Raw genomic sequence first — 13484 nt, forward strand, 5'->3', positions numbered from 1 at the left:
AGTAGCTGTTGGAATTGCACTGCTCACAGCTTTATCACAGCATTGGACAGTCTGGAAATTGGAACCCCAGTGCAACTAATAAGCCATTCCTTTTGTGGCTAAATACAGGGCTCCCCTCTGCATCCCACACTTCAGGGTGGTCGTTTTAGCTAGCGGAGACAACACTTAAGAAACTCTGTTTTGTTTTTCCCTCATCTCACAGATAAAGTGGTGAATTGATGTAGCTGAGAGTGTGAAACTGCAGCAGGCTGCAGAGAATGGTATTTTATCTTGCTGGCAGTGCCTGCTCTGCTCTCTGTATCTTTCATTTGATCTTATCTTATACTGGATATTACACCCTGCCGTCGCAACACTCTCAGCATTGGAGTTGTTCAGTGCAGCGACATACAAGAGCTTTTATTCTTCCTGGAAATTCCTCTACTGGATTTAACAACACGTCCCGTAAACCTAGTTTTCGGTCAGCTTCTTACTATGAGTGATGAGCTTCTACATAAATATACAACCTTTTGGCACAGTTGGAACTGTCGTGTTTTTGTTTCTTTCACATGAGATTATTGGAATCTAAATTTGACCGCAGTTGTGTGGTTGTTTGATTATCCAGCCGGACTACATCTAATCTCATCAGCTGAGTTTATCAATCCCATTTTTGTTTTCATAGTTTTGCTTAATATTCATTCATATGTTGGAGCCCGTAACACTTCTGAATGGTAAACTGAGAGGTTGAAAGAGCAGTGGTTCGTGGGAAATTCTCCTGCTGTGCTGTCCATTGTGTTTTTCCCCATACTGGGATCAATGTGGTGCACCACTGACGTTTACCTCACAATCCTCCTCCACTCTCCCCTGTTCCTGCATCTCTCTTCATGGCATTGTGCTGCCGTGACAACCACAGGGGACGCAGCTGACCATATGATGAGCTGACCCTTACTCTGACAGGAGAAGCCTTCCTGCTGATGCATACAGGCACGCTCACATGCAGGAGCACACACTTTGACAGGAAAGTCCAGATCCAGACGCGCTGTGACATGTGCACACACACACACACACACGTGAGAACACGCACAGAAAATGCCCGGTCATGTCACAGCACAACCCAGGTGGGCGTCTCTCAGTCGCCATGTCCACAGGCTACCAGGCTTCATGATTGGTTCATCTTCTCTACAGCCCTGTGCTTATTGGTTTAGGCTGTTGGAGTTTGTCTCTGTGGAAATACTAGCCTTTCAAGTTTCATTTTCTACCATTTTTGCCTAAAATGTGCAAAAACGATGGCATTAATCTGTAGGCTGTTCACTCACTCACCCTGCGCAGTGGTTCCCATAAGCCGTTTTTACCTTCTACATATTCATGAAACACATCATGCATATTGCAAAGATTAATCCTCTGAATCTCAAGAAGTGCTCAGGTGGACTCGCTATTCCACATTTTTGGCTGTATGTCAGTACATGTATGTGACTGTGAGCCACGTTCTTTTACATCAGACCAAATACTGCTTTGTGGTCTTCCCTTTCAAATGCTCTGCCTTTTTCCCAAGCTTTTCGATTCTTGATAAGCCATTATACTTACACCCACTTTTAGGTCAGCTAAATGTTTTTGGACAGTTCCTTGAGGTTATCAGAACAACTAGCAGAGACAATATGAAGATGCATTACCTACTGAAGTAGGTTGAAGGGGACGTCTTTTCATTTAGTGAGAGAACAGATTTTTATGGCTTTTCAAAGCTGTACATCTGCCTTTCCTCCCTCAAGTGTATTGTATACATAAAGGGTGTGGATGTGTACTATGAGCATGGTTTTCCTATCCAACAGAATATTGCTTTATTTTCCTCTTACCTTGTGTGCTGTTTTTCAAGCTTTTTGTCTTATGCATAGATCTATAGATATTCTTCCTGCACAGTGAGGCAGATATACAACCACTCTGGCTAGTACAGCAAGCCAAGAAGGATTCCTCCATCCTCAGAGACGTTACTCCTCTAAGGATCTAAGCTCTTAATTCTACAGAATGGCAGGATAAAGTAACCTATCCACCCTTTCTTGGACTCTGCCACCTCTACATCTCTTTGGCTGCTGTGCTTATCCGTGCCCTTTGCTTCTCTTTCCTTTATTTCTCTCTTAGCGTCTATATTTGTCCCACTCACCTAGTGCTGCTTATCCTTCACTAAACCTCTCTCCTCCAACACAATACTGCCTTTATCCCTTTTTCTCTTTGGTCTTTTCTTGATCCTCTCACTGTGATCCCTTTACTTCAGTTTTTGTTTTTGCCCCTACACAGTGTTCCTTCTCCTATTCAAATTTCACACTTTTCCTCTCCACCCCTTCACATCTCTTTGATTTTTTTCCCCCTTGTGTCAAACCAATTTTCAACTTTTTTTCTTCTGTCACTCCACAGGGATGTGAGGCGTCTGGTGGTAGCCATGTCAAGAGCCAGACTGGGTCTGTACATCTTTGCACGCGTGTCACTGTTCCAGAACTGCTTCGAGCTGACTCCTGCCTTCAACCAGCTCACTGCCAGACCACTGCAGCTGCACATCAGACCACACGAGTACTACAACCAGGAACAGCCTGTATGTGGACACACACATACATATGTGTGCTACTCTCCTAAAGCACGACACTCTGCTACTCCATTAAATCTGGCTGGTTATTTCTGATAAGAGCTGAGCTTACTTTCAACGTTTGACATCATTGTCCATTTACATACAACCGTTCTCCATTTCCAGCATCCCACAAAGTCACAGCTGCCAGAGCCCCCCTGACTCTGTCTAATCCTGCCTCTGTAATCTGGATGGACTCTTCATTCCACTTGGACCTCACTGGTCCCAAGTGTTAAACCAGCTTTACCCATAGTTCCAGCTCTGTTAACTGCACTCTGCAGGGTGCAGAGGCCTGGCTATAATTAACGCCTGAGGGTCAGAAGGCAAAACCGCTCTCCCAAATCCCACCTGGCCAGCATGGGACGACTGTTGTCTGGTCACCGTGTCTCACTGACTGGCATGCGTGGCAACAGGGGTGTCTGAAATACCCCACAGCCTCTGACACTTCCTCTGACTCTAGAGTGTTCATCCCCATGGGGGACAGCTCTTTTGGGCACACACATGCGGCCCCTGCCTAGCGTGTCTGTCTAGAGTCGGTAAACCCCTGCTGCTTTCACGCACATGCAGATTAAAAGTCAGATTTTGTCAGGCAACACTCGACCAGAGCCGTCATGGGCTATCTAACAATACTAATTCAGAAGTCTTTATAAAAACACTGCTGCTTAATGCGCCATGTGGAGTTATACATATTTATAGCAGTGTTAGCGTGTAGAATTGAAGAAACAGTAAAGCATGGTGTATAGTTACATTAAGTCACTGGGGATAAAGTTAACGCCCCAGTGCTTGGACTGACCATTTTACTGCAATGAAATCACACCCAGGCTATACAGTAGTGAAGTTCTCAGACTCATTCCTTTTGACAAGATGCCCACAGGGCCTCTGAGCATCACCCCTTTATTTAGGAGGCTACAGCCAAGCAGATTAAATATTCTGATCGCCTCACTCTTCAGTTTAGGCTGTTAGACTCTGTCTGCATACTAATACTGTCCAATTACCAACTGTGCATCCCCATCTTCTTTCGATAGTACGTGAGCAGTGATTGCTAGAGGAGAAATTTGCTTTCAAATAACAAGTAGGTAGCAGCAGGCATGTGAATTGTAAGCTCCCTACACATTTAGCTTCAGATCAGTACGTGACCAGGTGGTGCCTGAAAGAATGATTGCTAACAAGACAGAGAGAGTTTTTCATTATCATTCCTTTCACATTACTTCCTAGACTCAAAGCAATCTTGTTATTATTTTCTTTCCCTCCTTCAGAGAGAGGCTTCTGGACAGCCAGACCAAATCGTGAAGAACATGCCAGAGATGGCCAACCTGGTGTACAACATGTACATGCACATGATCCAGACCTCCCAGAAGTACAGACAGGTAAAAATCTTTGATATCCACACTACTGGGGTGTGTCAAAGAAGAGGTTAAAAACTGCTGCTACAGTAGCATAAGGTACGATACTACACTGGCATTACCTAACCTTAAATGTTTATCATTAACTTTCCTTTAGTCGTGGCAGCTGTCACTGTCCCTGTCTGGTCTCAGTTTTTAAGCTTTAATGCAGTACAGTAAGTAGGTCAGACGTAAGAATTGTTGTAGTTGTGCATGTGAAAAATTAACAGGCCACAAGCCAAGCATAAGCGCCAAATGAAGCTGGAGTGTTTTTTTAACTGTACAGTCAGTGGTGCATGGAGTCTCTTGTGCTCACTAAAAAGAGGAGAATTAATGAGAGTAAAAAAAATACTAAAAAGAGAAGGGAGACATTTCTACTCTGCTACTGTCTAAACTATAATGCCCTCAACAAAGAAAATACTCCTGAAGAATACACTTACATTTCATAGACTCAGCCACTTGCCAATGCAGGATCCTGCAATAAATCATGAAATTAAATCGTCTTCTTGTGTTGAGACGGTTTCAGAGGTGTGGACTCAACCGTGTGGCTATTTTAGAGACTGTAGTTTGTGATGTTGTTGAACTGCACTGTAAATCTATGAGGGTAGGTTATTTATAGATATTTATTTATATCTATGAGGGTTGGTTTAGTAGCAGAAAGACCTTTGTATCACACACTGTAGTTAAACAGCACCTCAAACCGAAGCCTCCAAAAATAATCAAACACTTTTTAAACATAAACTATGATGCAGGGCAGGGCATAGTTATTTAACTGAGTATATTTTACGGTATAATGTCAAAAATGAAGTGGAAACATTGTTGCTCCATGTTTTCAATATTTCCTTTCCTGTGGCTTCTTAGCAACAACAGGAAAAACTGGCTCTGCCTCCACAACAGACCAAGACAGATGCTGTGGTTGAGAAAGCACCCGCTAGCTCTCAAGAACCGCAGGAAGAAACCCCCATGGAGCAGGAAACCCCAGAAGGAGACGCGAGCTCCGAGCCAAACTCAGAGGACACCAGTGAGAAGGAAGGAAACCAGGATACAGTAGGCCACGCTAAGATGCCAGAGCATCCTGGCAGAGACAGCGACAGCGATGAGGAGCAAGAGCAGTAGAGCATTGAACATGGGACTGCGATTGAGGGACCAAGTGGAATCCCATAAGAAAAATATAGCGTGGAGTCAGTGATTCTGAATTAGTTTTCTACTGAAAGGAAATCCTGATAATTCATTTTTTTCTAAAACATCTGACTTTTTGCTACCATCAGTACTTTATTAAAAAAATAAAGAAATCCTTTCATTGTCTGCCGCATGTTTATTACATTTATATACAGCCACCAGAGCTGATAATACTTTTCAAAAGACTCTAATCTACTCTACATATCTCGCTCACACGCATGCTCTAACAAATACTATACAGTCAACACATTAAAGCCTTGTTAGAATCTCTCTGTCATGACACTTCCATCCATTCATCTGCTTCCCTCCTCTGCATTAAGCGCGACTCAAATCTGATTGGCTCAGCCTATACCAGCAACACAAGCCCCAACTAAGCTGCATTTGTAGGTCAGTCACTTCACTCAAGGGCCAGTGTGCATGCTGGGGGATTTCAACTTGCCCTCTGGATGTACACAGTCACTCAACCAGCCAAGCTTAAATCCTCTGCCATTCATAATTCTGTGTGAAATATGAACGGCATAGTGCGTTTGACACGAGCTGGATCAGTCCGAGGGTTGAGATTTGATGACTGAATTTAAGGAAACAATAGGCGGCTTAATGTTTGTTTTCAAAATGGCTATTTGAAAGCCAGGTCCCAACCAGGCCTTCACAATTTAAACATAAATTAAATTAATTAAAATTAAGAGGTTAACACAGTCCACAACCCTACAGGCAAAAACACAGACTGGAAATGAATTCATTATCATGCACCAGAGGTTAGCTGTTGTTACATCATACCTCAGGCAGGCTGATGGAACAGGTCAGCTGCACAGCTGCTTGTGCTTGGGCCAGTAGGAAGACCTGATGGAGAACCATGTGTTGACGAATGTGGAGAGACACATTTTCTGCAGTCAGTCAAGTGTGGAGCCATGCAATGCCTTTTTTTTTTTCCCTCCCCCTTGATCGTCTGAGTGCAGTGCACGGCAAGTCGAGGTTCACATGAGTATTTTGGAGTAGTAGGCTATGCTTTTCTGTCGGCTGAGGAAAGGATTAGATGGAGAGGTTAGGTAAGAGAGATTATCTCTGTCGACTGAGACTAGAACTTTAAATTGCTGGCAAAAGTTGTGACAAGCCAAAAAAAAACCCGTGACCAACATGACACATAATTATAAATGAATGCATAATTTTATACTGTTTGAATAAACATTGCAATGAAAGGATTAAATGTAACCATGAAACAATGTGCTCAATGGTCTACCACATTGCTAAGTAAGCCTCTAGAAACCCATGACAGCAAGCATACTTTTTCTTGAGTCACATGAATGTCTGCATTGTGTAATATCCTCCCCGTGTTCAGCCTCTCCGTTATCTTTGTCCTCTCCCAGCTGCTCTCATGAGAATTTACTTGCCTGTGGTACCTTGTTGAAGTAATTTAGAGCTAACTAGTGGGACGTGGCTACTGCTGGAACACAATTTTTCTGGAAGCCTCAAGCAGGATCTGGGAGACTTGCTACAAGCGAGAAGGAAACCAGGCGCTGACATCCTCCAGAACCTTTTCTCTGCTGAAGGTGAACATGTCTTTTATACTCACGCGACAGGTATTCATTAGGTTAATTGCTACTTTGCTAAAGCTCAGACTTCTAACCTTTGCTAAGGGTGGATATATCACATAGACTAACAGCATGCAGTGAAACAGTGTACAAATGTGGTTTTGCTCTCTGTGTACCGGTTTATAATCGAAAATGTCTTAAGTGCTGCTGGTAAAATTGTCTCCAAGATTTGTAACTATTTTTTGAAAATTAAAATCGGTAATTTAGTCATTTAAAAGTGATTGCAAGGAACTTAACATTGCAAACAACAGAAGGTGTAGAGTACGAATTTTAGGGAAGTACTAAGGGTTGAAGTGTTTTGTGTGAGCTGAGGCTGCAGCAGAAGCCAAAATTCAGCTTGTCCGGGTTGTGTAATGTCATTCTGCCCTTAAAATAATTGTGGTTTACAGGCTGATGTGTTTTTTTCTTTATTGTGAGGGTGTTTAACCAAACCACGGGATCCACCATGAGACACACTCGTGTTGAATGTGTAATTTATTGCCCAAGAATACGTGACAGTAGTGTCACAACAGGAAATTACACATTATATAGAGGCAAGACAGTAGTGCCTGGAGGGGAGGAGGATCTGACCATTGTGTCTTAAAGCTAGAAACAGGCTCTGGGAATCACTCTGACAACACACAACACTTTCACACTCATAAAGTCATCAGTTCTACAATCTCAACTTCATAGCTGAGCCTCAGGGCAGATTTTTCTGGTGGATTTTATCACAAAAAAAGATTTTGTCTTACTGCTTTCTCTTAATATTGCACTGTGTGGAATAAAAGAAGTTTCACCACAGCAAAAGTCTCTATGTATTGTATGTTTTGCATAAATCTTCAGGCAGGAAAGATTCACACATTGCACAATATACCAATTAGCAGTTTTTTCCTGATGAATAATATAATAGACTTTTTTTTTTAATCCTCAGAATAGCAGCACATTATACTCCTGGCTGCAGTTTTTATCAGTGTTGACAGCGATGCCTGTTACCAAAGTTATGCCTGATCTCTGCTGATCTGCTATTAGTGGGTGACTAATGTGCCAGTGCCAGTCTTCAACACCATGTGAGTGGGCGGCTTGTTGTCCTCAACAGGCAGACTAGCCTGGTGGTTATTGCTTGAGGTTGCCAGCTTATCATGCCTTGTCAAGGCCACTGCCTAATCCTGACAAGTACATCCAGATCATCAACAGGGCACGTTTCAATCTGATAATCTCCCATCATCACTGAAGAAGCACTGCTGCTCACAGGAAACACTGATGCTATTGTTGTGACTAACAGCCTATCATGCGCGATCTAAAGTGTCCTGCAGCCAGACTTCCTCCAGAATTCCAGTGAATCTGTTATAGTTGTTTATCAGTTCAACTATAGTGAAAGCATATTGCTTGGCAAAGCATGCAAATGTTCACTTTGTGTAAACTATCAGTCATTCTAAACTTTGCCTTTTTCTTCCAGTCTAGAATGGCCAACTGTGGGTCATGTTTCTGGTGCATCGTATGGCTGGTGATCCTGCTGTGCTTTGGCTGGCCCCTCGGCATCACCTTAGGGGGTCTCTACGGCCTCATCTGCCCCCTCACCACCTGCCTCGGCCTGGACCGACTCTCTGATTTACTTCTGGAGGGAGCCAACGTGGGCCGTACCTGTGCCAATAACATGAGGCATGGCAAGCCTTTGTGCTGAGATCCACTCTGAGTGATGAGGATCAGACAACACAACGGCCAAAAGCAAGATTTTTAGAAAAGGCTTCACTTCAAGGAAGACTGTTATTGTCTATTTCACGTGGAGATATCCCCCAATGACTGGTGCTCAAATAACTAAGAAACTTTCTAGCAACTTATATAAGAAAAAAGGTCTGGAAGGTCAGGAAAATGGATTCCACTCCTACTGTTAACATGTAATTAACCGTGGATTTCCAATTTGTATGGGTTTGTAAGGAGAAAATAGGCTTTGTGTTCATGGTCTGTGGTTGCTGTTTAATTCACGATGACGCTGCATGAAGAAGATAAGAATGAAAATGGCAATTTAACAATGGAAATGTTTAGACTTGTAAATGACTGTATGGGAACTTCTAATGCGATTAAAAACTGCTTTGAACTTGCCCTCTGTGTTTGTTGATTGACTTATTGTATACAGTATTTGGTGGAAAATCCATGTTGTGAAATCTTTTGGTGAACACAAATGAAAAGATACAGAAGGCTGCAGATGGATTTTAACTATTATTTACTGTTTGTTTACCTGCTTTTGTGTATTCAGGGTCACGGGGGAAGTCCTGAGCACAATTTTGAAACAGGATGCCAAGTCATATCACAGCTGAGACGAATGGATACACAACTGCTCATGGATATATGGGCAAATTAAAGCTGTGTTAACTGCATTCCAGGCCACCTAGAGGCAGTAAAACAAGTTGTAAACATGAACATTTAAAGTGTCAAGGTCTTCAAGCTCCATTTTTATTGTTATGTCATAGTTTAGTATGTCGTCTAAAATGTGACCAAAACATCATTGTTTAGTACGACATACTAAAAAATTATGTTTGTTTTAAATTATGTTATGTTCTCCACATTGTGGACGACATACGAAACTATGACGTTTTGGTCACATTTTGGACGACATACTAAACTATGACATAATAATAAAAATGGAGCTTAAAGCCCTTGACCTTTGTCGTCCAAAATGTCACTAAAACACTTCTGTTTGACCAAATCATCCAAAAGTGTATGAAAAAAAGTTGTAGTTTAGTGTGTTGTCCAACAAGTACAGAAAATGTGCCCAGATAGCTCAACTGGTTAAGTGGGCAACTCAAAAACAGGACTCTGTTGAAGATGCAGGTTCAAATCCATCTTGTGGTTCTTTACTGCAGGTCTTCCTTGCTTTAAAAAAAAAAAAAGTCATAGTTCAGTATGTCGTCCAAAATGTGGAAAAAGATGTCACAGTTTAGTGTGTCGTCCAAAATGTGGAAAAAAAATGTCACAGTTTAGTGCGTGGTCCAAAATGTATGTCATCTAAAACGTCATAGTTACCGCCGCCAAGGAGGTTATGTGACACCTGGCGTTTGTGCGTCTGTCTGTTTGTCTGTTAGCAAGATAACTCAAAAATGCCTGGACAGATTCAGATGAAATTTTGAGGGTATGTAGACTATGGTGAGAGGAAGAGCTGATTTAATTTTGGTGGCAATCCGGAAAGGGTCCTGGATTCTGGATCACTTTGAATTTTTTTGTATGTTTTAGTATGTGGTCCAAATATGACAAAAACATCATAGGTAAGTATGTCGTCCAACAAATTGGAACAAGATGTCCAGAAAGCTCAACTGGTTAAGAAGGTGATTCATAACAGAACTGTGTCAGAGACACAGGCTCAATTCCAGACTCATGGTCCTTTACTGCATGGGTTTCCTGTTTTTTTTAATGTGCGTGGAAAAAAAGTCATAGTTTAGTATGTCGTCCAAAATGTTACTAAAACACTTCTATTTGTCCAAATTGTCCAAGAGTGAATTAAAAAAAAGTCATAGTTTAGTGTGTTGTCCAATAAACACAGAAAGGGTGCCCAGATAGCTCAACTGGTTAAGTGGACAACTCAAAAACAAGATTCTGTTGGAGATGCAGGTTCAAATCCATCTTGTGGTTCCTTACTGCAGGTCCTCCCTGCTTTAAAAAAAAAAATCATAGTTTAGTATGTTGTCCAAAACATCACAAAAATGTCATAGATTAGTGTGTTGTCCAAAATGTGTAAAAAAAGAGTCATAGTTTAGTATGTCGTCCAAAATGTTACTAAAACACTTCTATTTGTCCAAATTGTCCAAAAGTGAATAAAAAAGTCATAGTTTAGTGTGTTGTCCAATAAACACAGAAAGGGTGCCCAGATAGCTCAACTGGTTAAGCGGACAACTCAAAAACAAGACTCTGTTGGAGATGCAGGTTCAAATCCATCTCGTGGTTCTTTACTGCAGGTCCTCCCTGCTTTAAAAAAAAAAATCATAATTTAGTATGTTGTCCAAAACATCACAAAAATGTCATAGATTAGTGTGTTGTGTAAAAAAAGTCATAGTTTAGTATGTTGTCCAACAGATACAGAAAGGGTGCCCAGATAGCTCAATTGGTTAAGCAGGCAGCTCAAAAACAGGAATCTGTTGCAGGTTCAAGTCCAAATTGTGGTTTCTTACTGCACGTCTTCCCTGCTTTAAAAAAAATTATAGTTTAGTATGTTGTCCAAAACATCACAAAAATGTCACAGTTTAGTATGTTGTCCAAAATGTTACTAAAACACTTCTATTTGTCCAAATTGTCCAAAAGTGAATAAAAAGTCATAGTTTAGTGTGTTGTCCAATAAACACAGAAAGGGTGCCCAGATAGCTCAACTGGTTAAGCGGACAACTCAAAAACAAGACTCTGTTGGAGATGCAGGTTCAAATCCAGCTTGTGGTTCTTTACTGCATGTCTTCCTTGCTTTAAAAAAAAAAAAAAAAACATAGTTTAGCATGTTGTCCAAAACATCACAAAAATGTCATAGATTAGTATGTCATCCAAAATGCGGAAAAAAAAGAGTCACAGTTTAGTATGTCGTCCAAAATGTAAATAAAACACTTCAATTTGTCCAAATTTTCCAAAGTGTATAAAAAAAGTCGTAGTTTTGTGTGTTGTCCAACAGGTACAGAAACAGTACCCAGATAGCTCAACTGGTTAAGTGGACAACTCAAAAACAAGACTCTGTTAGAGATGCAGGTTCAAATCCAAATTGTGGTTTCTTGCTGCAGGTCTTCCCTGCTTTAAAAAAAAGTCATAGTTTAGTATGTTGTCCAAAATGTCACAGATTAGTATGTTGTCCAAAATGTGGAAAAAAGAGTCATAGTTTAGTATGTCGCCCAAAATGTGGAAAAAAAGTCATAGTTTAGTGTGTCGTCCAAAATGTTACTATAACACTTCTATTTGTCCAAATTGTCCAAAAGTGTATAAAAAAAGTCATAGTTTTTTGTGTTGTCCAATAAATACAGAAAGGGTGCCCAGATAGCTCAACTGGTTAAGCAGACAACTCAAAAACAAGACTCTGTTGGAAATGCAGGTTCAAATCCATCTTGTGGTTCTTTACTGCAGGTCTTCCTTGCTTTTAAAAAAAAAAAAACTTAGTTTAGTATGTTGTCCAAAACATCACAAAAATGTCATAGATTAGTATGTCGTCCAAAATGTGGAAAAAATGTCACAGTTTAGTACGTCGTCCAAAATGTGGAAAAATGTCATAGATTAGTATGTGGTCCAAAATGTGTAAAAAAAGAGTCATAGTTTAGTATGTTGTCCAAAACGTCACAAAAATGTCATAGATTAGTGTGTCGTCCAAAATGTGACAAAAATGTCATAGTTTTGTGTGTCGTCCAAAATATGGAAAAAGAAGTCATAGTTTAGTATGTCGTCCAAAATGTGGGAAAAATGTCATAGATTAGTATGTCCTCCAAAATGTCATAGATTAGTATGTCATCCAAAATGTGGAAAAAACATCATAGTTTAGTATGTCGTCCAAAATGTGGGAAAAATGTCATAGATTAGTATGTCCTCCAAAACATCACAAAAATGTCATAGATTAGTATGTCATCCAAAATGTGGAAAAAAGAGTCATAGTTAAGTATGTCGTCCAAAGTGTCACAAAAATGTCATAGTTTAGTATGTCGTCCAAAATGTTCCTAAAACACTTTAATTTGTCCAAATTGTCCAAAGTGTATAAAAAAGAGTCATAGTTTAGTATGTCGTCCAAAATGTGGAAAAAATGTCATAGTTTAGTATGTCGTCCAAAATGTGGAAAAAATGTCGTCGTTTAGTATGTCGTCCAAAATGTGGGAAAAAAAAGTCATAGTTTAGTATGTCGTCCAAAATGTGGAAAAAAGTCATAGTTCAGTATGTCGTCCAAAATGTGGAAAAAATGTCATAGTTTAGTAGGTCGTCCAAAATGTGGAAAAAATGTCATAGTTTAGTATGTCATCCAAAATGTGGAAAAAAATGTCATAGTTTAGTGCATGGTCCAAAATATGACCAAAATGTTTGTCAAAATGTGGAAAAAAATGTATTCATACAAATTGTCAAAAGTGTATAAAAAAAAACGTCGTAGTTTAGTGTGTTGCCCAACAAGTACAGAAACAGTGCCTAGATAGCTTAGCTGGTTAAGCAGGTAACTCAAAAACAGGACTGTGTTGGAGACGCAGGTTCAAATCCATCTTGTGATTCTTTACTGCAGGTTTTCCCTGCTTTAAAAAAAAAAATCATAGTTTAGTATGTTGTCCAAAATGTCACAAAAATGTCATAGTTTAGTATGTCGTCCAAAACGTCACAAAAATGTCATAGATTAGTATGTCATCCAAAATGCGGAAAAAAAAGAGTCACAGTTTAGTATGTCGTCCAAAATGTAAATAAAACACTTCAATTTGTCCAAATTTTCCAAAGTGTATAAAAAAAGTCGTAGTTTTGTGTGTTGTCCAACAGGTACAGAAACAGTACCCAGATAGCTCAACTGGTTAAGTGGACAACTCAAAAACAAGACTCTGTTAGAGATGCAGGTTCAAATCCAAATTGTGGTTTCTTGCTGCAGGTCTTCCCTGCTTTAAAAAAAAGTCATAGTTTAGTATGTTGTCCAAAATGTCACAGATTAGTATGTTGTCCAAAATGTGGAAAAAAGAGTCATAGTTTAGTATGTCGCCCAAAATGTGGAAAAAAAGTCATAGTTTAGTGTGTCGTCCAAAATGTTACTATAACACTTCTATTTGTCCAAATTGTCCAAAAGTGTATAAA

At 40.2% G+C, this 13484-nt stretch overlaps 1 protein-coding gene across 2 annotated transcripts in view; it reads left to right on the forward strand.

Moving 5' to 3' along the window:
• Positions 1-8816, forward strand: part of aqr (aquarius intron-binding spliceosomal factor) — a 55126-nt gene extending 46310 nt beyond the window's left edge. The window contains exons 34-38 of one of the 2 annotated variants that reach the window (XM_051956521.1): positions 2383-2557; positions 3844-3954; positions 4831-6194; positions 6513-6695; positions 8173-8816. In XM_051956521.1, the coding sequence (XP_051812481.1) occupies positions 2383-2557; positions 3844-3954; positions 4831-5085 (541 nt within the window). In that variant the 3' untranslated portion in view covers positions 5086-6194; positions 6513-6695; positions 8173-8816. Of the gene's footprint in view, positions 1-2382; positions 2558-3843; positions 3955-4830; positions 6696-8172 lie in introns of both variants that reach the window. The other variant, XM_022214949.2, reaches the window with a different exon arrangement.
• Positions 8817-13484: the final 4668 nt, after the last annotated feature.

The sequence above is a fragment of the Acanthochromis polyacanthus genome, chromosome 1, assembly GCF_021347895.1.
Source record: "Acanthochromis polyacanthus isolate Apoly-LR-REF ecotype Palm Island chromosome 1, KAUST_Apoly_ChrSc, whole genome shotgun sequence".
NCBI lineage: Eukaryota > Metazoa > Chordata > Actinopteri > Pomacentridae > Acanthochromis > Acanthochromis polyacanthus.